General features: G+C 36.8%; 1 protein-coding gene across 1 annotated transcript in view; it reads right to left on the minus strand.

The window, feature by feature from the left end:
- Positions 1–1,889: 1,889 nt before the first annotated feature.
- The window catches only part of LOC116438291, a 37,917-nt gene continuing 12,007 nt past the window's right edge, over positions 1,890–27,799 (minus strand). The window contains exon 4 of the mRNA XM_032097131.1: positions 1,890–2,132. Within this exon, the coding sequence (XP_031953022.1) occupies positions 1,918–2,132 (215 nt within the window). The 3' untranslated portion in view covers positions 1,890–1,917. The remainder of the gene's footprint in view (positions 2,133–27,799) is intronic.

Below are 27,799 nucleotides of genomic sequence, written 5' to 3' on the forward strand. Positions count from 1 at the left end.
GCGTGCCGCCTCTGGTCACAGCTGCGCTGCCGCTGCCTGGCGTCGCGCCCACGTCTCGACTGGGCTTCCGCAACGCGGCCCCCCACACCCTGTAAACGACTCCGTTCTGGTGCGTGTTTTGGCTATGTGTGGCTCTGCTCCACCACCATCGCCGCCGGCCGCCGCCCATGCGCTGCCCCTCTTGGCCGGGAGTTCACGGGGCTCGCTCCACCACGTGCTGCATGGGGCCAGGCAGGCACTGCTGGGTCACACCACTCCCACCGAGCCTGGCTCCGCCACCAATACTGCAGCTGGCACTGGCTCGCCCGCATGCGGGAACTGCCTTGCTGCCGCCCGCAGCACACTTGGTGCACGTGGCCAAGGTCGCGTGGTCCCTGAGGCACGTTTCCCTTCTCAAGACACAGCTGATATTGTTCAACAGTCTCCGTAATTAGATAATATTCACGGAAATTTCTTCCATCGGCATGTATTTTGACTCAGAAATTAACTGTGTCCAAACATTCTTCCAAAAGTCTTTGGTAAGAGTCAAGTCCCAAGAAATGTAGAAAAAATTTTTAAACAACCATGCCAGGAAGTGTCTTAGTTCTTTTTGAGATTGAATTAAGCTAAAATTTACATATTGCTGTTCAAGAATCTTTTCAAGTTTAAGATAAATGTCCCTTTGTGGCTCGGAGATCCAAGAGTCTTTCCACAGTTCCTCCATAGTTTATGGAACAGCAAAACAAAAGCAAGATCCAGAAAGTTTCTTTACTCACAAATTTTTGGGGATTTTCAAAATCCTGATTGTTTCACAGTTGCTGACTCCAGGGACTTAGTATGTTGCCCATTGTTGCATATGTATCCCCCATTTGTTGCAGCGGGGATTTCTGCAACATGTATAGCTAGCGAGGCCCATGGAAAGAAATAGGGACTGATTCTTGATAGATGTTTCAGAGATCTTTACTCTCCAGCCACATGGCCGGGGGACTGCTGAAGAACTGAGCAGTCATGGGACAACCAGGATCCTCCCCGGGCAGGGGAACACAAAATAACCAATGGGGAACAGGATTAGGGTACATGTGACCAGAGAACTCGTAGGCTGTACCCCTCCTCCAGGGTCCCCTCCCCCCAGACCCCATGCCAGGGGGGAGGAACCCCAACATGAGTTAAATAAATACTTCTCAAGTCATATGTAGCCTGTAGAGCAAGTCAGTGGATTTTTCTCTGGCAATGTCAAGTGAAAGACTTGCAAAGGCAAATAACAAACATTTCCATTTAATGTCACATTTTTTGGATCAGAGACTAGCCCAGCTCCATTGCTACATTTTGGGGAATTTTTCATCTTTGAGTAGTAAGATCAACAAATTTATTTTCAAAAATAAACTAAAGAATGGTTTTCTGTGATAAGAAGAAATTGTTGTGTTAAGAAGTAACATTTCTCTAATTTGAGTTAAAGGTGGCATGTGATAGTACTTTAAAATCCATGTAAATAATCTAGTATTATTTTTTACTTGATTTTCTCTCTTTGTTTATGGTATTGAATTATTTTGGTCCAGGAGAGACAGTTATGCATAAACAACCATTCTGTGATGAATTATATACCTTAAAGTAAAGTATCTTTCATGAATAGCAGCAATACAACACAATGATTTATAGTTCTTCTCAGGGAAATAAAGGTGCAAAGATTAATGAAGGGGGGTTGAGTGCAACAAAATTTAAAACATATTTGAATAGTTCCTCCTATAAATTCAGCATCAGAAAGTTATGTGAGGTTTTTCACAAGAACAAAAGCCGGTGTCAGCTAACGTACAGGGATATAGTGCTTTAAAGTTGTCTTGTACCCAATTTCCATTTTATTCTTACTAAGAATAGTAACTGCAGTGTTAAAAAAAAAAAAGGCAAAAACATCTGCAAAATACCAAACACACAAGAAAAAAATCAACCAAATAAAATTACAAAATCACAACAAACCACAGAGTTGTGTGCAATGATGTGATGGTGCACTCTTCCTTCCTCACATATGATTTCAAAAATTGCCATTAGCCCTTGGCCTTTATGCAGTGAGTTGGGCAGTGGAGCATTTCTTGACCGCAGCAGGAACTCTTGCACAGCCAAGATGGAGCAGCACCGGCCATACCATGGACTCCAGTTTCCTGGCCAAAGTGGGGAACAAAAGAGGGAAGAATCCATCATTGCCTGACAGCCTTGGAACATTCGTAGCTTGAGTGTAATAGAAATTTGAGAATTCCAGGATGGAAATTTGCTGATGTCCAAAGTCAAGGGTCTCTCAGCTGTATAAACAGCAATCCTAAGTGAGGCCCTTTGAGCTCTTCTGAACTGCAAGCAGCTGCACCAGCACCTCCCTCTGAGTGGGACTCCTCTCAGAGCCAGTGAACTCTCAAGCTTGTGAAGTTCAGAGGACCATCACCAAAAGCTGACAAGAGGTCCCGGGCCAGCACCCCCCACTCTTTGAGGCTCAACCCTCACCTGTTTAGAAATGCCAAGTTATTAGATGTGAGTATTTTATTGAACTAGAGGGGAATTTTTAACAGGCATTTAACTTTGTGTCTGTGAAAGCATGTGTGAATTGATTTAGATACATTATACCAAGTTGCCATCTTGGATCTATAATTAAGATACTGTGGTGATTACAGTAAATCCTATTGACTGACTTTGTAAATGTTAAACTAGTCAATGATTAAGTGCTGCTAAAGTCCTGTGATCCATCTTAAAACCGATCCACATTAATAAATCCACTGAATAAACCTCAGACTGCTGCTAGATCAGAAACTGTGTAAAAATCCTATCTGTGCTGAACTGTGCTGATACTTTTCAGCATCATACTAAAATCACTTTTTGGGGATATCTCAGGCAGTGACTCTTTAGGTGATCTTAAATTGATATTCCTCTGTATGCTTCATCCTATCAACAGAGGAAACCTTGCCATCCAGCTCTGTTCAGTAGTGTTTCCCAAATTGTTATTAAACCTGCTTTTGCTAATCCTTTGATGGTGATTCTTTAAGTGACCTCAACACTCATTAATGACAGATGGTAGAAACATATTTTAAAATAATATTTTCTTTTAACTAATTCTTTAGTGTTTTATCAAACACATCCATAAAAAAATTTACTATTTGTTTCCTTTTTGTACAGTGACTAAGAAATTAGGCAAGGTGTATCAATTTCTTTCACATTTTCTTTCACACATTGCCAAAGAAAATATAGAAATAATGGGAGGTGAAAAGAAGAAGGTATGAAAAACAATACACCAACAGACCAACAAAAATAGTCCAAAAAATTGAAGTCACATATCAAAGACATTAGAAATGTCGTATGTTTTCGGGTTTAAAATAAAAGCTCATTTATTCTTGATGTCTAATATTTTTTTGAAAAATCACAAAATCATAAAATTATTTTGATATAAACGAACCCTTAAAGATCGCATAATCCACGTATTTACATTTTTCACTAGATCAAATTGCTCAAAGTCTTTTGTAACCTGACTTGGGACACTGCAAATTATGAGGCATCTGCAGCTTCTTTGAACAACCTGTTCCAGTGTCTCACCATTCCCTTCATAAAGGTTCTTTTAGTTTAAAATCAGTCCCCCTTGTCTTGTTACTGCAGACAATGTCAAAAAGTCTCTATCTCATTTTGTTATAATCCCCCCTTATATACTGGAAAGCTATATCAAAGTCTTCACACAACTTTGACTTTTGCAGGCTGAGCAATCCCAACTCCTTCAGCCTGTCTTCATAGAAGGGGTGCTCCAGCCCTCTGGTCATTTTAATTGCTCTCCTCCAGACCCGCTCCTCCTGTGCTGGGGACCCCAGAGCTAAACACAGTACTCTGAGGGGGTTTCACGAGGGCAAAGTACAGGGGCAAAACCACCTCACTTGACCTTGGCTACATTTCTTTCTGGGCTGCAAGTGTACATTATGTCCAGATTTTCATCTCCCAGATCCCAAGTGCCTGCAGGACTGCTCTTAATCTATACTTCCTCCAGATTGTTTCGATACTGAGGATTACCTGGACCCAAGTGCAGGACCTTGCTCTTGGTCTTGTTGAACTTTGTGATGCTAATGCTGATTCAGAGGCAGAAAGAAAGTAAAAATACTTTCTCTTAGAATTTATAGTCTCTGAGCAAGCACACTGTCCATGGACAGTAAATTCTACCTCAGTGCCAAAGAGATCTGCACATGTATTATCAGAGGGCAAAAAATTCCAAAAATTAATAGATTAATTCAAAACTACTAGACAAATTATGTTCCTTGAAATAATGAAATAATGCATCAAGCAATAAGTAGAAATATGTGTGTTTGTGTGCATATGTGTATCTATCTATATGAATACCTAAGTACATATATCAACACATAACTCACATGTATGGATATGTTTTGTATTTGCATCTCTGCAGATATACGTGTTCTTACACTGAGTGAGATGTCTTATCTTCATTCACAGACTAGTATTTTATAGGTCCATATGTAAAAATCTCATTGTTTGGATGTGGGTCCTGGAACTTTGCAGGAGTAGTGATCCTTCCTTTTGCTTAATGTAAATCATCTCTGTCCTAAAACAGTATTCTTCATTCCTCATTTGACTCTAAGGGTGAGCAAAACCGATCTTACCTTCCCTACCTTTCTCACAGCAATCCATCCTTGTCCAAAGCCAGCAGAAGGCCTGTATTTACAGATGTTTTAATTCTGTGTGGGCTCTTGCGCTCTGTGTTAGACAACTTCCAGAATAGCAACTTGTCTTTAAATCACTCCTGGTAGGACTGTGCCCCAAATGAACTTGCCTGAATAATCAGAAGGCACCTATATACAAAGCATTTTACTTGTGAGCTTTATAACTAATCAAATCTTGTACAGTCATATGGATTTGCTTGTATGTAAATCTTTCCCCTGATTTAGCAAAATCCTAGTGGAACAGACAGTCCTTGGACTGATGTGATGATATATGGACTGGCTTATCAATCTGAATCTTAGCCAAGTGCCTGTTTGCTTGCACTTCACATCTTAAACATTTTATAGCAGAGAGCAGTAAATTTCTTTTGGCATGTTTAAAAAGGGGCATAATTTATGTAAGAAGGAGTCAGCTCTAATACATGTACCTCTGAGTATAGGAACCATATGCGAATGTGACTTCATTTATGTATAGTTATCTCTGGCCTTTCCCAGGAAAGGAGCATTCTCAGACTAAGAAGACAGTGGGAAAGTGAAAATGCAAGGCAGAAGCAGAGGTACTCATCCCTGGAGAGAGTCTCCAAAAGGTCTAAGGAAGTCAGGTCAGACCATAAATCATGAGTATAAGACAGAACAAAAACTGTGCCCCATTGGTATATGTGTGATTAGTGGAGTGGGCAGATGCTGGGGCATGAAAATGTAGGGAAAAAAAAGCATGGAGAACTGAAGAAGCCCTCCAGGAAGGACTGTTATGTGGGTTCTTGTTTTTATATAATACATGTTTTCTGGAGCAGTGCTTTGAGCATTGTTTGAAGGAAGTTGCTAGGCTGGTATATCTCTGCATAGCAGGAGGTTTCCTGAAGCAGGACACTGAGAAGATAGAGTAGACAAAGATGTTTTAGTACCAGGAAAGAATTTGGAAGAGAATTTTAGCATCAGATAACTACACTGGACAGCCATGTGACTGCATGGTATTTTGGAAGAAGCAGATGGCATGGTTTTGTGGAGAGAAAATAAAGGCCAAATACCAAAACAAGGAGGAGAAAGCAGAATGAGAGCTCAAGCTTCTCCTTGAAGCCCACAGTTTCTACATGTTACAGACATAAGCCATTAGGGGCATGCAAGCAAAGCAAAGAATTAGATGCTGATGGATAAGAAGTCAGGTCTCTAGTATCAGATAGGACATGATGGACAGAAGAAAGGTCACCACTTAGAGTTAATAAAGCCTGCTTTGTTATTCTGCAGAATTTTTTAGGATTTCAGGTTTGTTTCAGGTTGTTCCATTTTCAATACTGTGTGGGCAAAGTCTGGGACACTTTAAATTGGTGCAACAAACTAACTCTGGGTCATTCACACTTCAGAAATCATCAGGAATTAACTAATCAAGTAGCAAAGACAATTGCTGACCACAAAGTCTATTTGTTATTCTTCATTTTCTCTCTTGCTCTTCTTTCTTCCTTTTTTGATCAGGAATATTATTGCATACCTCAAATGATTTTCCTAAAAACTCTCCCTTTTTCCTGAAAAAAAAATCCCAGTGGATTGAATTCAAGAAAATTCAGAAAATTTGTGGTCAAGAAAGCAGCATTAATTTCTACATCAGCCTCAAAATTTTTCTGAAAAATTTTCTAAATCAGAGGTTGTGTATTTCTGAGAAAGAGAGAAAATAATAGACAAATCACTCTGAAATAGAGAAGCAACTGTCCTGAATATTTGAAATATTTTGATTTGTTTAAGACTCTTACTTCTGCCTGAAAATTTAGTTATTACATTTCCAGTTTGACTTCAGCATAGGTTGCTATTTAAACATCATATGCTTAAAAATTTGACAATTTAAAAGCCCCACTGACAGAAAATGACATCTCTTCATCAACTCAGTGAGACTTTATCAGCAGGCATGATACACCAAATTGGGCAGTGTTAGTAGCAGATCAGGAAAATTCATCAGTATTCAGGTCATAAATTGTACAGTTGCTTTTTGTGCATTTTTGAGTGATATTGGAAGATAGTGCTTGAGTGATTATGTTACAAGGGTTACATTTAGATGTCACTTTTTTCCCAAAATTCATCTTGAAATTACAGATACAAAAATGAAGTGGCCATAAATGAATTTTGCAATTGTCATCCATTTACTTGCAGAAGCATGGTTTGTATATATTAGTTATGCACAGTCATGTGCAAAAATTTGTACGTGCTTATTCTAATGGGAGATATGAAATCTTAAAGCTTGAGAGCATCTTCTTAAAGGACAAATATTCACATTATAAGATGCCATTTTCTTCACACAGAATACCAATTTGGAATTCAAGCACAACACATTCAAATATTATTTATTTAATTTAAACTGCGATTTCCAGAGTCACATGTTTAGGATCATACATTCAAAATAATAATGTTATTTTCAGAAGTTAGAAGGAGCTAGAGACATTCAAAGTTTCCTAAAATCATGTTCTTTTGCAACCACATCCAGTTTTATGTATTTGCATTTAAAGAGACTGGAATTAAATTAATAAGGAGCATTTGCTAATTAAGAAAAAAAAGGCATAGTATATAATTTTATGAGTGCTTTCCACTAGTTGAAACCTGTGAATTGTTTACCAGCTGCACCAAGATTATTACCATTTTGTGAATGATGAAAAACATCTAATGGGGGAAAAAGAACTGAAGATTGCTTTCAGTAACATAAAAGATATCACCTCTGGTACATGTTTTCAGATATGTAATTCAGTACAACTATTTCTTGCAACCTGTACTATCATGCATAAAATTACTGTCTTTCCCAATCATGGATTAGTGTTTGCTCTCTTTATGTAAATGATATCACCACTTCCAACATTTTCAACAGTACTGAACAATGAGATCACATTATTTAGATTCTTGGATGAATATGTCCACTAAACATGAATTTCCTTTTCTGAAAGCATGTATAACTTCTGCAATTTTGTGTATATATTGGGTTCAATTATGTTTACTTTTTTTACATTATTCTGTATCCACATAATGGAAGCCCATAGGTTGAAATGATTCCTAGAAGGCCTGTTAAATATACGGGCGTCTGATTTGTAGGTGGAAATATTAACAAAGAGCCATGATACATCTCTTTGGGAAAAAAAAAAAAGCAAAAAAACCCCTCCACATGTTTGTGTATCTTCCTTAGGTTTTGTTATTTTTCTTTTTTTTTTCTGATGTCTTGTATCTTGTACTATCTCTCGCCCACTATTTTCTGTGCATTCACTTCTACACTAAATCTGCCACACCTTTTGCTTTCTCCTCTGAAGAATGTGATAATCACATCATTGTTTGTACATTGCCTTTTCTCTGTAAAATTGAACTGTCAGCATGTCATGTTTGACAAAGGGTGATTAATGTGAATAATCCCTTAAAAGCCTTCCAATAACAAAATATTTGGTAATATTGCTAATATAATGAGACATCACTTTAATTGCTTCAAATTATTTGAACAGTTTTGAACCAAACTTTGCCAAGTCATTAATACCATATAAAATTAACCAAAAGTTGGCCTCATATACAGGTCAACAGAACCAGAGCTAATCTCACCTCAGAATTTTATAGCCAAGATCTTTACATATGTTTAATTTTTTAAATGATAAATGCATAAGATAATAGATAAGAATACAATAACTGAAACCTACATGTAGGTGCTATTCTATATTAGGATCTCTGGCAGAATTTTTCCTTAAACTTTCTAGTTTCATAGTTCATCTGGTATTTATGTCTTCATGCCATCAAATAATATTGACTTTCATGTTGAAAAAAATGCAAGAGAAAATTTGCATTAAATTTTGGTGGTTTTTAACGTAATTTAAAGTAAAATATAAAAAATATACCTAGTAACATTTCACTTACATTTTTATTAACATTTTCAGATTTTTACTAAACTTCAACTCATGGTCAAATTTGACTAAAAAAGCCACTACATGTTCTTAGCCATCATAATCTGTAGAGTAATAGATTTTCCTTAGAGCTTTGACCCCTTAGTCTCAGCAGCAGCACTCAGACGTTGCCTATCTTCCTTTACTTCAGCTCCAAAATGTTAAATTGATTTCACTTAAAGAATCATGATAAGAAAAATATTTCTTTGTTGCTGTAATCTCATCTCAATGCAGTGCTTATCTTGCCAATATTATTTCAACACATATATCTGCCTTTTCATTAAAAAAAATAAAGTAGGATCAATTTCAAAAGAAAAAAAGATAAAGAAAAAGGACATCTCACCAATTGTTCAATTTTTTAGCTTGGTAGTAACTAATCAACAAAGTGCATAATCTAAATTACTTTACTTTGAGCTTCTTAGTTACTGATAAATAGTTTTATCTCTTTATTCTTTCCAAACAATTTCCTTTATTTCATTGCTAGCCAGGAAAATACAAAAAATAACACTTTCCAAATTTATTTATCCAATACCATCAAATATTACTGAGTTTACAATTGTGGATTTTTTAATCTCAGCACCAAACAATCCTTTTATCAACAAACCTATCACAAACCCTACTTATTTTTGTTTCTGTTTACTAGTAAGTTACAGTGGTCATGAGTCAGCATGTTATTTTAATTAATAATTTTTATAATTATCATTATTATTATTATTATTATTTTGATGACAAAGTAATTCAGGGTTTTGTATAACTTTGATTTGGGTGATTAATTTTTAAAAGTCATTTCACTGAGAATATCAAACCCATCAATTTTAAATTCAAACTGAAGCAAAACAGTAGTCTGTATTTCACAAGGGAGGAAAGACACTTAATGATATTTGTGCAATACAGTTTTGGAAAATATCAAATATTCCAGTTGAAAATAGTTGAAAAACTATCATCTTCCCCTTTCCTTTTCATAGTGCTTATTCTATTTTACATCAAAATTGATAAGATTCAAATAGGTTTCAGCAGCACTTTATATGGACTAAAAAGAAAATCCTGGCAATATCTCATTGTTTAGAGCATAGGAAAAATATCCATATGGTAGTGAAGTTGGCAAGGCTGAAACAGTTATTAGAGGACTTTTTTTCTACATTCTGAAGTTTTCCCAGCAACACTAGTATGGACAGTGCAGCCACATCTATTGTTGTATTCTATTTTCTGCAGCAATTTGGCTTCCATTTCATGACTATGCCATTCATATGAGTCTCTGACACTAACTTGCAACAATCAAGATTAATTAAACCTTTCTTTACTACAAATTTAATTACCTCAACTTTCCAAAATAAAAAGATGGAGATTTATACCACTTTTGTGGGCATTGCAAATTGCATAATAAAGTTTAATTGTTCCCTCAGAGTGCAAGAGTAATACGTATGTCTGAAATTGTAGCAGAGAGTTCATTGAACTCAACAGAAGAGAGAAAAAAAAGTCTCAAGCAGTAGTTCTACTACAACAGTGAATTTAGGCTGTGACACCTTCCTACTCTTAATTATTCAGCATCAATTACCATATCACACTCAGAATCACACATATTACATCTTTTCAATAAGCTTTTCATTTCTCCTTGACCTCCCTAATATTCTGTCCATAAATTGGTAAGGACATTGAGCCTTTGATCTGGCAACGTATTTCATCTTGTGCACAATTTTAAGCACCTGAATAATTCTATTGATTGCTGGATCCAGGCCATCTCTGACTCACCGGAAGACTTAATAGTGATTAAGACACTGAATAATGACCAGGTGGCAAGGACATAGCACCCATCTGACATCTTTCTCCTACATCATTTTTTGAGAATTATTTAAACTATGCCTTAAATTTGTCCTCAAAATAATAAAACACTTGTCAAATAAATAGTGTGAGAATATGATCTTTCAAGTTTGTGAGACAGTGAAATACTAATTTAATTGGGTCCACAGAGAAACTTATAATAAACATGAATATTTTCATCAGGATTAACTGAAACAGACCTTATGTTGTAAAGAATGGATTTTCAAAACCTGTAGAATGCTTGAAAGAAATTAGTTAGGAGGTTAGCCTAATCTCCAGTGAAAAGACCCTTATGCTTAAAAATTATCAAGAGAACTGTATGTTCCTGCTTAGAACTGGCCTAGGGTAAGAAAGGCTATTGGAATGTGAGCCATGATTAAGCCCAACACTGCAGCATTTGTGTGACAGTACTGTCACCAAGACAGCACTGAAGGACTGAAACTAGTGGAATGTAGTGGCAAAATACTAAAAACTTAAAAAAAATAAGTCACCTTTCTCTTTCTTCATACATCTACATATGCAAGTCTATAGCTATCTACACACACAAACATGTAGATATGTGTCTGTCTGCATATGAAGGTATGAAACAAATACACGCACCAGTTTCTTTTTCATATATCAAAATTATTATCAAATAGAATTGTATGGTTTTAATTCTTCCATGTTTTTAGATGTCCCTAATTATGGAATCATTCTTAAATTTTGATTTTCCATTGAAAATGTGTGTGGCACATTTTCACAAAGAAGAAGAAAAGAAAGAGTTCACTGAACACATATGGATGAGAAATTAAAATCTTTGCATCCAAATATATCACATAAGCCCTTTGCAGGAATGGCTTTTGTCTGATGCAAATCATTTGGGACAGCACCAGTTTTCTGTATCCACTTTTGATCAGGAAAAGATATCACAATACATAATGGAAAATTTAATCTGACCTAGGAGATTGAGGATATTGGCATGGAGACTAAAATCCTGAACTTAAAAGCACTGTCATAGCATTTCCTTTTTATTTAACTTGGTTCACATTCCACATGTACATGACTGTTGGTTTGAGTCTTTCAGAAAGTTTAGTTCTAGTTCAGAGAGGTTTTAAATGTGTGTCATAACCTTCTGGTTTTACTCCTGAAAATGGAAAATTGCTACAGTCAATCCACTACAAGAACATATTAAGTGTAGCTTTACTCTAATGTAATTCTACACAATAAATATTTATCTTAGCTTTGAAATTGTGGGTGCCAAAGCTATGGAAAATTTGGTCACCAGTGCTAATAAAAGATATAATTTATATCACTAATATTAACATTTTTATATATTTTTTAAAGTTCAGTTTTACTTTTGTGTAAAAAGTTCTAAAATACAACAGCATAGCTTTGCTTTAAGAGATTTATAAAATTTTGATCCCCAACTCCTTGAAATTTTAACGTCTTCTTGGCTCGAACACCACTGCTTGGCCCACCTAACTACCAACTCATAGACAGAAAACAGAGAGTTTTCCCCTGTTGAAGCAGCTCTGGCTCTTTGAGTGCTGAAGGAGCATTGATGTGTCGTGGAGCAGGGCCGGGTGGAGCACAAAGGGGACCTAAGGATGCAAACAAAAATTCTTGAGAAGGGCTGAAGGTGGGCTGACAAGACCTGCAGACCTCTCACCTTGTGTATCAAGATGTGCCTGCAATTTCGATATCACGGGCTAGAAGGAAAGTGGTCTCTGCCTGCTATCAGTTTTGAAGGTTTGGAGAGAGTAATTACTCAACATTTTTTTTCAATTTGGAGTGGATGAGGAGCTGTCACAGTAATCCCTGCTTCATTACACAGCACAAAGTTTGGACACAAACCAACTTGCTGCTCCAGGGATGGGACAGGAGTGGGAAGGACTGAAAAGAAGGATGCATGACTCAGACTTACAGACAACTCCCAGTGAGATTTCAGTCTTGTCAGTAAATGTAAAGTGTAAAAAGAAGGAAGGAAGAGTTTTACCTAATTTTTTTTCCCCTTAAGTGATGTCAGGCTTTCCATTTCCACTGCACCCATTAAGCTGTCATGTGTAATGTGGACTTGAATATATTTTCTTGCAATTTATTAATTCTTTGAAAGAATAAGTTTTCTTTTCAGAGAAATGATGGCTATCCACGTAAGGAAGTTTTTGATGAGCGGTGTGAAAGAAAGTCCTAAATAACTATTTGCAAGTATTTGTTCACAAAAGTGATTGGTTTTTGCAACAACTCCAAAATTCTACTCAGTAGTTTTTTCACAAACTGCAAATTGCAAAATATAACGGCGAGTTTTATTCTATGAAAAAGTTCACGTAAAATAAGAGTTTCTAAGTTGCTTTCATGCTGGTTTTACATGCCGTTTCTTAACAGAAATGGTCTCAATCAATCCCCTAGAAATGTCTTTAATTTTCTTCTTGTCTTTTTAACAAATTTCTTATTATGGTATAAATGTGATTTACATAAGTGATGACATGAGTCATCAATGTGTCCTTGTACTAAAGATGGCTAAGGTGTCTTGGGCTGCAAAAGGCGTTGTGTTGCCAGCAGGATGAGGGAGGTGACCCATTCTCTCTGCTCAGTGATGATGAGGCTGCACCTGGAGTACTGTGTCCAGAGCTGGCTTCCCCATAGCATACTGAACATATGGGAGGGAGACCAATGAAGGGAAACAAACAGAATAAAGGGACTAGAGCATTTCACTGAAGAGGAAAGGCTGAGAGTTAGGATTGTTCAGCACAGAGAAGGGCATGCTCAGGAGTAACTTAACTAAAAAGGAGAGAGCCAGGCTTTCTTCAGTGGTGTCCAAGTGACAGGACCAGAGGAGATGGGTACTCATTGAAACACAGGAGGCTCCCTATGAACCAGTTATATTTTCACTGTGAGCCTGAATGTAGCACTGGCACAGATTGCCCAGACAATGGACTCTCCATCCTTGAAGATACTAAAAAGTTCTCTGTGGTACTGGCAGCTGTCTTTGAGTGGCCCTGCTTGGGTAGAGGGCTTGGACCAGAGTTTCTCCAGAGATCCCTTCCAGACTCAATTATTTGATGATCACATCTTAAATAACCAAAGTTATTGGTGGCATAAATAATTTTAAAATACTGCATAACGTTGCAACATAAGTCTCTGTCTTGGGGTGACTTTATGATGTGTATCCCATATCGCTGCCCTATGCCCAGAAATTAATTTTGTGCCTTTCTATGCCTTTAAACTGAGCCTGAGAGGGGGGAGGAAAAACTGCGCAAAACTTTTTCAAAGCAGCTTGCAGCTTGTTCAAGGTCACACAGAGATAGAGATTTTTTTTTTTTCCAGCTGCAGCAGGGGAGGGAGGAGGCAGGCACCTGGCTTGCTGCTTTCCAGTCAGCTTTTGGCCAGTTTTTCAGTTTCCTTTTCTCCAAAGAGAGGCTGAGAGTTGAACTTTTTTTTCCCCTTCCCTGGACTTTCGGATTTCTCCCTTTTCTGCTGGACTGCAGAACACATTGGGAGGACTTTCCACCGAGCACAGAGGGCCTGGCCCTGGGCCAAGCCCCAGCTCTGAGGAGACCAAAGGGAGGACTCGAACACTTTCCCAGGTTTCTTCTCCACAGTGAACGATTTTATTATTTAGCATTATTTTCCTTTTCCCGTGTGTTTGTTAAATAAATAGTTTTTATCTCCTTCACTTTCCTTCGAGGAAAATTTATTTTTTCCTGAACCTGGTGGGGGAGGGGTGGTGACCTGCCTTCTCTCAGAGGATATATTTCTAAATTTGGCCAAACCAGCACAGTGTTGAAGATTTTTTTCTGAATAACAAAGTCACCTAAAAGTTAAAGCCTATTTATGGAGAGCACACAAAGTGAAAAAATTCAAAATTAATTTCTTGTATTTCTTGCTCTAAAAAGTTTAGCTCTCTGCATGTTTGGCAGAAGTATAGAGCAAGACCAAAGAGAACTTCCCACAAATTATGGAAGGTTTTCATATCTTTAAGGACTACAGATAAGGGGACTGCACCGCTTATAGGATCAGTCTGAAATCAGTGTAAGTCTATTCTGTAAAAACAACCCAAAATCCTTCAGTCAAGTATATTAAGTCAGTAGTTAGGTATCTCAAATAAGCAACAAAGTATGTATCTGAATGTAAAACTTCCTTACAAAATACTCCTGGGAATTGTGCACATTTGACTGAGTTAGCCATTATTTGGAACATCATCTAGGAAATGGATATTGTAGAAGGAATGGGTTTCTAAATATATTAGAACTCAGTTTGTATTTATTTTATGCTGTGCATACATATTCCACAAATTTAAACAGTGTTTCCTGCACATTCTTTCCTAGACACAGTTAATATACCTGGATGAAAATACTGTTTCTTGAAAGGCAAATGTAACAAAAATGCTGCTGGGTGATACAGTTTGATGCTCAACTTCCCTCCCGGGGGGAAAAAAAAAAAAAGGGATTGTTTTCAGCAAAGCAAAACTTGCAGATGTTTAAAGTAATATTTTAAATGAAGGTGTCTTTATGCTGGCGGTAACATTAAATATTAGATTTTGAAAAAAGATGGTAGAAAAATAAGTCTGCATTTTTGGCGGGAGTAGTTCCATGTTGCCTTTATCTCTTCAGTAAACTGATGGCCTTGGAGAGCAGAGAGAAAAATCCAAATATAAATATGTGCCTTTTCAGGAATACCATTCTGATAAGGCTTTCCTCTTAATCATTATAAATGGTCCAAAAGGACAACTCGATCGATCAAGTAGTCAGGGGCAGGAGCAGGTTACGGGTCTGTCAATATTTCAACCAATAGCAAAACAATTCAAAATTCAAAGATGCAGCTCCTGCAATGCTCACAAACAACAAAAGTAGTATTAGTCCTGATACTCTCATTCTAAAATGTTACAAGTTTTGCATCTGTGCCATCTATCTGAGAGAATTTGTCTCCCAGTTACATGGCAAAAATTTGGAGAATCTGATCTTACTTTAGTTAAATTTTCCATCAGTGAAACAGAAACAAAAAAATTATCTTTTAAGAATAAATACTGGTTGACAGAAAAGCAGGGAAAGCAGTTTTCTGTTCTCAAGTTCATACTAGTAAGGTGCTACTTGTTACAATTTTGCCAAAATATAAATAAACTGTCCAATCAATAAAAGATGTCCATTGTATATTTCCCTTGGCTCAGTATGTTTATCAGTCACAGAAGATAAAACCATGACTCAAAAAGCACTGATCACCAGTGACAGTTTAAATCAAATTTTTCTGAAATTGGCTATACCAAACCATACAAATGAAAATCTGGATCAGTGAGGCAATAAGTTTTTACTTATAATTTCATTTATTTGTTTACAGTCCTGAATAAAAATATAGTTATCTCCAGAGTGTGAAAAGCCAGCACTATTTCCAGAGCAGAATAAAAAAGTGGTCTTGAATCTAATGAACTTAACCCTTTAAAGCAAGCTTTTTCATTATGGACCAAATAAAAGGGAAAAAAACAGTATCTCTCGATGTAAATTTCTACACAGCCTCTAGATAATCCTGAGTGACAGTTTAATAGATTTATGGGTCAATCATATATCACTATCTCTTTGGAGTATGGGCTTGTTTTCAGAGGGAAAAAATTTGCATAATCAGCCTGACAGAAGATGTAGGTCAAAGAAATGGGATACTTCTTACTGCCACTCTTAAGGGCATGGATACCCTTCACAGTGAAGAGGGAACAATCTTTCTCAATCCAGCCCTTGATTTAATTGACTGGTGGTCCTAATTTTTGGTTCAGAGATTTTATAAGAATTCATCTCATCTGCACAAGAATTTCTAATGTGAAGCTGACCAGGTTGTCACAGTGTTTGAAGCTGACAAAATCCAAACAAGCTGCACAGGTGATATGGTCATTCCTGAAGTCAATTTTGTCTGCAGTAAAAATTTCTGCAGAACTTTTAGAGCTGGGTAAGATTTCTGAGGTTATCAAACTTTTGGTTTGCACAACTGCAGGGCAGAACTGTAGAGGCAGACGTAAAGCAAAAATCGCTTTTATCTTGCCTAAGTTTTCAGTGATCCCTGACAGTCAAATCTTGTGGTCATATCCAAGAATTCTCCCACTGACATTGGTGGGCACTTGTTCTTCAAATATAAATATAAATATAAATATAAATATAAATATAAATATAAATATAAATATAAATATAACATATTATTATAAAATGGGAAAAGCATATGAGGAATATTATGATTATTATAATTATCTTTTTATTCTGTGAATTTTCCATGTGCATTGCAGAGTAAAGTTTTGCCCCCCAAAGAAACTAAAAATAATCCTGCTAGAAGTGGTCATGGCAGACAACAGCTGGCAATAGTTGCAGAAAGAGTAATAGCATCCATGTGTAAACACACAACAATACAATCTTTAATTTCACAATTACATACCATTTTTCCTTGTCTTATTCAGTGTTCAGTGTTCACTTAATGAACCCCTATTGCAATGATTTGTTTAATCATTTTCATTCAATATGGCCCAGGGCATATTTCCTGCACTACTGTGTTATACATTGAATTTTTGATTTCCTAACAAGTTTTTCCATTAAATTCATTGCTAAAGTATGTGAATGCAGGTAATATAAATTAGGAAAAAAAATAGTAATATTAATTAATTTATCTTCACAATTCTGGGCATACTTCCCCTTTTACATGCAGCCTGTGTTTACTTTGTTTAGCCTAGGAGCAGTCACAGGCTCAAATATGACATTGCTACACTGCTTAATTTAGAAAGCCTGCAGCTCAGATGTATACATATCCCATAGTGCTTTGCCTTGTTAAGTATTCTGGAAAAAAATCTCCATGATTTACCTGCTTTTCATGAAATATTGTTGCGAGACATTCTGGAATATACAGGACCAGCTTTCATAGTGATTGGACATACCTGTAATTATAGTGATAAATTTACACAGCTGCTACTGACATAATTGGACATAGCATAATGGGTAACCTTTGGACACTTCATATTATCTTTGCAGTATCTTATATTGTCAGAGCATTGTACTACTGCCATCAGCTGCTGCAAGTGTTCAGACCCTGAGGCAAATTACAGACCCTGAGATTAAATGAGGACCCTGCGAAATGAAAGACATACAAGTCCCGGCCACCTGTGAAAAGTTGAACTTAAATGAAATGTCAGTTATCACAAAGAAAACTTCATCTTAAAAGAAAAGAGAATCCAGAGAAATTTTCACACATCTAAGTATAACTCTTTATGTTTTCTATAATTCTTACCACATTGAAGGGCTTCAAATTTTGGCAAAGGGGTGGATTAAAATGTTTTGAGGTAAAGCCAGTTTGATTTTTTTTTTTTTGGAAGATAGTTTGCTGGTCAAAAATACCTAGTCAAAAACCCTTCAATAAGCAGCCAACACATCAGGCTAAATCAGAGTGTCTTAGATAATTAACTTCTATTGTTTCCTTAACATATCTAAGTCATGGCTGAATGTGCACTCTTTAGCAGTGAATGAAACTGTACATACTGTTTCAGTAGTATCTTTATAAACTCAGAAAGCTGCAGAAACAATGCAGAGAATAGTTTAGGACATTTTAAGAATGTAAATGGAATTGTTTGCCTTTTAAAGCCAAGATATTTTTTACTATTAACTATATGAGTGTGAGAGAGAAAAAGAGAGAAAGAGAGATTATACCAGGGGGCCAACCTACTCCGATGTGATAAACTAGGAAAAGATCTTTTCTCACACTTCTCGTGTAACATGCTGGTTTTGTAAAGGGTTGTTTTCATCTGCCATTTTTTATGGGGTTTTTGGCCAAGTGGAAGTATTTGCACTTGCAGTAGGTAGTACAAGTGAAGTGAGCTTGGGAAGCTGTGGATCTATTGGCAGGATTTATATATTGGATCTGTATCTGATAAACAGATGGTCTCTATCATAAACTCCTCAGGCTCCAAGTTTCTTGGAAGTGCTACCACACACCTACACAGACCTTGCAGAATTATTTCTGCACATGCACAGCAGCTTATCACATTCCAAATAGATCCACTCTGTTGCACATGTGCAAACCACCTGTGAAGCACATGGACAACAAATCTGATGTGTCTCTTGAAGCAATGGGTCTGGTAGCCACACTTTCATTATGAAAGACTTTGTTTTCAGAGCATGCAATTTCCTACCTGCTCCCTCTAGCATAATACTTCTGATAATGAAGCACTTAAGTTTTGGGGTTTTTTACTATTTTAATAACTCTAAGCTGATAGATAATTGTTTTACATCACTAGAGACACACTCTCTCTCAAGAATTCTGCAACTAGGGATGAAATTTTTTTAATGTATGATATCTCTCCAAAATGCAAAACTTTAGCCAAAACATTTGTTTTGATTTTAATGCCTTATTTTGCTTATGACATGTGTTGTTGGCACACCAAATATGAGCTTACCTAATTGAAATCCTTTTACTTCTTACACAGATATTTTCCTTCCATTTCTATTATCCCATGCATAGCATTATAAAGACCTTGTCATTTTAAATTATAAATAGTAATTTGTCTTGAATTATATCCATTATATGCAGCATATTACCAGAATTACTGTCAGTAGGAAAAAATACAGGGATGGATGAATTCAAATTAATGGGTTATTATACTGGTATTTTTAAACCATCCACTGATTTACCCGATGGGCCAAATCCTGAGCTGTGTTTTCACAGACTAATTGATTTTGCTAATTAGTTCTGCTAATTGATTTGTGTTTACAGGAGAAAATTACAGTAAATTTTTCCTGTTTTGTGAACTGAAAGATAATCCATACACTTCCTGGAGAACAATCTCTCTGTTAGTCCAACATGGCTTTGTTATCAGACATTCAGAGTGCCTTTTTACACTTTCTGAGATGATAGGGAGGAATACAGAAGTTCACTTCCCTCCAAGCATACATAGTTCTGCTTCCATCTGCTCAAAAACAACAAAAAAAAAAGTGGGTTTTTCATTAGTGAAGCAGCAATTGCCAACCTTTTTGACCTTCTAGCACACATTTGAACATTTTTTTTCTGTGGACGGACACTGCATAAATCCACATTCCACAAAGATCAAAGAGAATGCTTGTTTGCACAAGGTTTGTTTGGAAACAGAGGAGGGCACCACAGTGCCTTTGTGAACTGTTCAGAAACAGGAACTGCTCCACTGGGATATGGATTTTATTCGAGTGAAAAGCAGAGTCAATACATTGATGTTTGTATGGCTTAACACTCCTGGGCTTGCTATTGCCACATTGAGTGTGTTACATTATAGGCTACTTTGCATGCATACAATTTTTCTTCTGTTGTCTGTAGAATGTTCCCCTCAATTTATTGAAATCCAGCATCTGGTGAAAATCAAAGGAGGGGATAAGTAGTATAACTAGATCCTGAAAGCTTGTGTACATTACTTGCATCCTGTTAATGTAATAAAAACTCTTACCTTCAAACTTTTGTCATAGATTTATTCCTAGTGCACAAAGCTAAAGCTTCCAGAGTGATAAATTATTAAACAACTATAGCTCATAAATGGAGCTTTTCTGCAAAGCTGCTTACAAATAGGAAGTCAGACTATTCCAAATTAAACCACATTTTCTATTACGTGATATATTGGCTATTACTTTAAAGTGAAAGTAATTATAGGAAAGTAGAAAACTTCTCATATTATTGCCATTATTTTCTATGAATGAAAAAAACCCCAAATGAACAAAAAACTAAAATGCAGCCTATGAAGTTTGAATTTCAAAATAATGGTTTAACACTGTTTTGGTTGGGGAAAAAAAAAGATAGGATTCACTGTAGTTTTGTATTCTTGATTCTTGCATGTCTCTTTCTGAGTTTGCGATATTTTTTTCTTTTCTAAGACAAGCTCAGAAAAAGCTTCATTATTAAGCAGTTCATTACCCTGACCTTTTTACTGTAAACATTTGAGCACTGATCTCCTACAAATAGGTCAGGAGATAAATCACTCTTCTTGTCACTTCCCATGGTCTGCCAGCTTGGTTAGCCAGCTTCTGCAGATGCCCTCCCTGACATCAAAACACAGGGGCCTGCAGGAAACAAAAAAATGCCAGATTTCTTCTGATGCTCAGGCAAGCTCTGTGTGCTATAGAAGAATTCTGTGTGCTTTGGTAAGTGCCACTGTGCTGAATCAGCATGGTGGGCAGGTTAACTTTGTGACCTCCTTGAAGCTGACTGCTTCCCCCAGACACAGCCTATAATACCGACTGTCAAAACTACTAAAGTAAAAGACAGCAATATTTATTTTACTGTTAAGTCATCCTTCCTCTGTGCAGATCTCAGGTGTCCTGGCATTCTCCTGCACATTTAATATGCTTTATTGTTTCCATCAGCTGTATGCAGGATTTTTTTGTGCGAGGGAGTGCATTTTTTGCACAGCTCCATTCTGTCCCCTTGACATTTCACATGTGCTTTGAGTGTCTGAGCCTGGTTTCTAGTAACAATTCAGAACAATTTTGTAGTCTCCTGCAGTTCGAACATCACTACTGTTACATATACCATATTTGGAGACACAGCAGCTTTTGTTTTGGGGAATTGTTTTCAGAGCAGTACTATTCACATTAAAAACTAAAAGGAAATGTGATCTACCTGCATTCAAGGGAAAAAGAAACCCCAACCAAACCTAAGCCCTATCACCCCCACCACAAAAAACCAAACCAAACCAAACCAAACCAAACAAACCAAACAAAAAACCACAAACAAAACAAAACAAACAAACAAAACCCCCAAACAAACAAAAAAACCCCAACCCCCTTCCCCAAAACTAAAAAAAAACCCCAAAAACCTAAACCAAACCAACAAATTAAACAAAACAGCCTTCTCTTACTACTGCAGATGCAAATTCTAAGGACAACTTTTAGAGGGCTTTAAAATCTTATGTGTAGGTTTCTAAGCTTGAAAGCTGTCTCAGACGGGGTACACAGAAACAAAGCCTCATCTAAGGGTAAGGACAAGGACAACAATCCCTCAAACAACAGCATGCCATTTTTTGAGACGAGGTTTACAGAAGGCTGAGGTTAGTTAAGCGTCTTTTTCATTCCTTCCATCTCAGTCCCTAATATATTCTGAATCCTTTGTCACTAGCAGATGGGGTATTCAGGGTAAACATTTTTGCATTAACTATTGCTCCTTGTTTCCATGAGCACTGGCACAAAGGGCCTTTTGCTGCTCTCAGCAGCCTTCTGACTCAAGTAGCTGCCCATGTTCTAGTGCCTAAGGCCAGCCCTAAGACAGCCTGTTTCCCTCAGTCAGACACTGTTTGTAGAGTGGATAGTGATAAATCAAACAGTGTGCTGAGATCATATGAACTGAGAGAACACAAAAAAAAAATCTTGAGGCAGTACGTTCTGATCACTGTCACTATCTGAAGCCGTGGATAGTCAGACTGAAACTACCAGATTTACTTTTAAAAGGGAACACACTTTTATAGGTTTATTATTTCATTGTCTAACACATAAAATCCTTTTCAAGATAAATGAAAATGTGTTTGCATTTAAATAACCACCTTTTCATGTATTGATCTCCTTGCCCCATATCAAAGAACACAGAGTTCAATTTTTTAAAGGATATAAAGATTATAAATATACCTGGTTAAATAGCTATAGTAGAGACTATCCTGTGCTCAGCGTCTTCAGGCATCAGGCCTACAAGGACTATTTAAGTTTTCCAGAGAGTATTGTTCATGATCTCTGTGTTCACATGGATTTAACACCCCAAAATGTCTTTTGTATTCATTGCAAGTGCATAATCTCATAATCTGTAAATCACTGTAAAATAAATGAGTACCTTTTCTTTACCTTCTGGTTTTCCCCTGTCTTTTTCCTCCCAGCATACAGTCATTTATTACTTCTTAAACTCATTAATCACTTAACATAGCCCAGATATATTTTTGTCTTGGTAATGTCATGATTATGATAGGCATTATGTCATGATTTTTTTATTTCCCAGCACAAGGATGAAGGGAGCCAATATATAATTTTTTTAATCCTTTTAAAAAGATTTTTTTTTAAATAACAAGATGACAACTAACATCAGCAGAAAATATGAGAAAAAAGTCTGAAAAAAACACTTTTTATTACATGGTCTGATGCACAGGGTAGTTTACTGCATAATGTTAGCCAAAGTGTTATCACCCAAATGCTGAGAAGACTGTGTGCTGAGAAAAGGATTCTTGAAATCCAGAAAGAATCTCACCAACATCCAAAAGTATAAAATCCATCTGCAACATAGGTGTTGTCTTTTGAACCCACAATACAACCTAGTTTGACCCCACTGAAGGAAAATTACAGACATGGATGCTCTTGCATGATTCAAGATCATTGTAATTTGTAGCAGAGTAATATGTCAAGTGAAGGACTAGTGGTCCAAATACAGTGTATCCACATCTTTATTTGTACACATGCTGTGTCTCTCTGTGCACTGGAGTGTACATACGGTTTAAAGTAGACAGTATTTATACACTAGTCTGATAAAAAACAACCTTTTAATCTCTCATAGCTATGACCAAAGGTCAAACACTTCTGTTATGGATTTTGTGTCATCTGAAGGTATATACTTATGTCTGTGTGCACAGGAATTACTGCTTGAGCACCCAACAGATACTCAACAATGAATGCTCCCATTGTGAAGAGAGTTAAAAATCCTGTGATACAAATAACATTTTAATAAATCCCACCTATATCCATATGATAGCTTTCGGTGGGTGCATCACACAGGTGAAAAGACCCAGAGCAGAAAGCACAGTGGCTTCACATGCTGCACTGACCCTCCAGGAGCAGAGGAATCCCAGTAACTGTCCTTTAGTGATTGTTGCTGCACACCCCACAGCAGGGCAGCACTGCAGCCTCCACTACTGAGTGCTAGCTATGACATTCTCCACATTGCCTGGCTCAGTGCAGAGTTAGCAAGGTACTTTATAAAGCAAAGTGTAACTTCAGACAACCATGTGAAATTTTTCACAAGGAAGAAGTCTGATTAATATTCATACAGCAAATCCTGGGATAGAAGAATTATATTTAACTGTCAAGAAGCTAAATCCTTTATGATGAAAAAACACGAAGGAAGGAACCCAAATAGTTTTAACTCAAGTTCTACTTCTCATAGAAAATTAATCGCTGAAAATCAGAGGCCTTGGAATTATAGAATCATTGATAGTCATAATCAGATGCCATTTAGTGTTTCTTATCCAGTACATTATGGCAAGAAGGACTACTATGTGAGGGGAGGATATGAAGCATATTAACATGTGTGGAAGGTTACACAGATAGGCTCACGCACAATGCAAATAGGGGAGCAAAGAGAAAAAGATGGAAAAAACCAGAACATTCTGTCATTTGCTGTGTCATCTTGCTCAGAGTGTGCAACATAGTGTGATCTTATCTAGAAAGATCTTGTCTTGTTCTGGTCAAGTTTTAGATGTCTTTGTTCTCACCTTTCATATAGGTATACAGGGAGAATACAGAAAAAAAACAGGTATGTGTAAAGAGGAACAACTTTTAATATCAAAACAATGTCTTCAGTAGGTTTTCTTGGTTTGTGACCTGTGTATCTTTCTACTTTTTATTCATCTTACAGAGTTTCTTGGAATAAAGGATGCTGTGTATCTACTGCAGTATGTGGGCTAACAGCCTGATTTGATTGCATTTTCCTACAACTTAGCATTGAATGCTGTGAGAAGAGAAGACTCTGAAAACTTTTTTCAGACACTGAATACTAAAAATGCTCTTTACATCAGTGGCACACTATATACTCAGGAACAAAATATTTCTCAGCACTTGTCTAAAAGTAAAGAAAAACTGCCTACTGTGTTGCAGAGCTACAGTAGGCTGGCATGACAAAGATGGCCTCCAGGATATCTCATGTGGGAGAACCTTTTTTACTACCATAGCTTCCTTAGTCTTACACCATTGCAGTCTTTTATTACAAGGGACTAATATTTTTATTCTTTGGGAGAAAGCAGAGTAGTTTTATTCTTTTTTTGCTCATCTCTGTGAGCCTGCAGGTGCAGCCAACATTTCCAAATCCAGAACAGATGCACCACTTGATAGAGAAAATAAGCAAAGAATTTCACTCTACACGCTTTGTTCTCCCTTGCATTTAAGCTCTAATAGTTGTAAAAATCAAAATTATTCAGGACATAGTAACTGGATGAATTTTGCTTTCACACATGAAGCTGACAATAGCATGCTTCTCTGCTATTCATGCTTACCTCATACATAAAAAAGAACAACTTTACAGGTAGGAAAATTTCCTTCTCTGGGTCAGTGATAGCCATAGTGAATGGTCTATCTGGTAGACGCAGTAATTTGGTAACTGCTTTTTAGAGAAAAGAAAATGCCTTTCTTTCAACTTTTTTTTTGCTAAATGGCCACTCTAATGTATCTGCCACAGATCATTACATCATGCTACCACTGAGTGATTACTCAGTGAAGTTTAGTCCCCACAGTTGTTACCTTCAGCTTCACTATTTGCATACAATACATCGTTGATGAATAGAGGTAAATTGAAGAAGAAGCACTAGCTGCATAATCAGCTATTTCTTTTCTCAGCATCACATGCAGAGATGTAGTGATTTGGGTCTTCTCCAGATACACTCCTATGAAGTGCATCTCAAGATTTTTCAGATAAAGCCACTTACAGAAGAAAAATACATTTGCTTTTAGAAGACACTTGGTGAAACCCTGATTCCTCTTACATGGACCCATTCCAGGAATTCGGTAGAAATTCCATGTATTCATAGCCTTTCACCCGCACGGAAATACGTATTTATGATGTATTTATGTATATTTACAGTAGATGGGATACAGAGTCAAGAAGATACAATAAAAAAGGACACCCAAGCAATAACTATTTACTTGTTCAGACACTGGTTTGAGAAAGCAGACAAAGGGCCTAGTAAGCATCACACTTGAGGAGAATGTGAGAGTGATTCAGAACATATTAGATCAACTGTGTTCTGTGTAAGGGATTTAGAATACAATATGTCAAAGTACAGAAACCTTGTGGCTTTTAAAGAGTGGTGCCGCAGTAAATTTGCATTCTATTATTTCCATATTATGTCCTGAAGGCCTTAGTAATGACTACAGAAACCAATTCCAGATGAGTAAAGCTTGTGAAAACATGCATATGTGGCTGCTGCTAGCAGCAGCAGCCTTATACCTGTCCAGCTAAACTACAGTGACACATACCAAGTACTTCAACACGATATTAAATTGCTTATGTGTCCAACAAATGTCAAAAAATGAACACTATCAGGCTGAAACACCAGACTTTGTTTTTGTAAAGACCTGATATGACAAACATCACCAAGATCCCATTAAGCTCCCCTACCGAATAAAGAGTTGCACTTAATCTTGTCCACAGGCAGAGCAGACAAATGCAGCTCTAGAGGTGCAGTGTGCTGCTGCTGCCCCCTTAAGACAAGTAAACATAAATAATTGTATGTGTACTGCAGTTTCTCTACATTTTCTCAAAGATCTTTCCCTACAAGCTATTAAAGAGTGATTATAATAAGAGGCTTGCCTAGTGTAAGCTGATGCAACAATAAATCCAGTCTATTACAAGACCTATGAAAAAGTAAGGTTTAGTTTAAGGATATGAGAGAATAAGAAAAACAGAATTATTTCGGCAGTTGTATTGGAACCTGTAGGATAGAAGGGCATAAACTGTGAAAACAAAGATACAGTTAACACTTGTAATACTTGAAGAAGAGATATTATCAGGGAGAAAAAAGGTTCAGTCCCTACCCATGCATTTTAGGATGACATACAACTCAGTAACCTTGGTAGGCCATGAGGTGATTTTATGAAAACTGCAGCAAGGATAAGTTATCATCACTTTCCATTTCTTTAACCTTTGTAAAGAGACTTGATTAATGTTTGGTCATTTGCTCTTTTCTTTAAATTTTGTCTAAGACTCAGATATTAGAATTTTAATGGCTGCTGATAGATGTCCTTTGAAACTCAATTGCATATAGTTTTATTTTGACCTAGATGAATGCTCTCCATTTTCACTTGGCTGTTCACCTCCGCATCTTTGAATTGAGTTCAGCCAGACAAAACAAGGAAAGCAGAACAGCAAAGTCACTAAATATAAAAGGGTGAGGTTTTATCCTCTTGCACTCTATTCAAGAACTTAGTATCACAAGGCCACAGAGGTACAGTGGAGTCTAAATCAGTGCAATTACTGAACATACAGAAGCTGTAAGGCCTGCTGCTTTCAACGTTTTCTGATGACTTCTAAATTGTGGAACAAAATCATAGAATCATATAATCATTTACTTTGGAAAAGACCTCTAAAATCAAGTGCAACCATTAACCCAGCATTGCCAAGTCCACCACTAACCATGTCCCTGAGTGCTGCATCTACACATCCTTTAAATACCTCCAGTGCATGGTCCAATTGATAAAGGAATCCAGCCCATTCATCTACAGTGTTGTAGGGTAGAATGGTACTAACGTCCCATACAAGTGTTTGAAGATTTTTCCAGATGTAAGTCCTTATTGCATCACCCTTAACTCTGTATAAAAGTGTCACACTAGAAAGGACAATCTATCCCTGATCATTAATGCAGTCAAGGACAAATGCACATTTTAAGTACAGACAAAGAACATGACATCACATGCTGTCATAGTAGAAAGAAAGACATATTGTGGTACAGCCCCAATATCTTGACATGAAAACATTCTGTTTAGGGAGAAGTAGCCCTAGCAATTACACCTCTTTATTCTTGGCAGGTACATGTCACATACACTTTAAATTTAGACTGCAAAGGAAAAGCTGATTCACCTCCAGCAACTTATTAAAATAACTGAAGTACTGTAGTTTCTTTTACTATTCTGTGCTAGAAATGCAAACCTTCTGGAGAGTCTTTCCATAAAATGAAAAAGTCATAAAAAATCTGACTAAACATTTCCTAGCTTGTTCAAAGAACTAAAGTATCTGAAATCTACTGTGTGTTTACTGGACATGAACAAATGAAGGAAAATATCTCTCTGAAGAATAGCTAAGATTCAAAAGAAATGTCACTTTCAGAATGGCTACAACAGCACTCATGTTTTCTGGAAAAATAGCTGGAGTAATGACCTGAAAGCTTACCTGTGTTTCTCCATTAAACTAGGCTATTTAATAAAATATATATAGACTCCATTCTATCTTTATGCAATAATCTTTAGACTATCGCTAAAGCAGTACTATTGCTAAGATTATTTAATACTGCAAATTAAAGAGCAAATACAAACCTACATGTGGTCTTTGTTTACTGAGTTCAAAAGAAATTTGTTTACTTAATACTCCTTCTCTCAACACTCGGTGTATTTGTTAGAGGCAATCAGAACTCCAAATTCAAACTCTGTGGTCAAAGTGGAATTCTTCATGTGTTGAAGTGTTTTAAATGTTTTTGTTGGAGCAAAATCACACCACATAAATTAGCTCTTGGGG

Source organism: Corvus moneduloides, chromosome Z (assembly GCF_009650955.1).
Source record: "Corvus moneduloides isolate bCorMon1 chromosome Z, bCorMon1.pri, whole genome shotgun sequence".
NCBI lineage: Eukaryota > Metazoa > Chordata > Aves > Passeriformes > Corvidae > Corvus > Corvus moneduloides.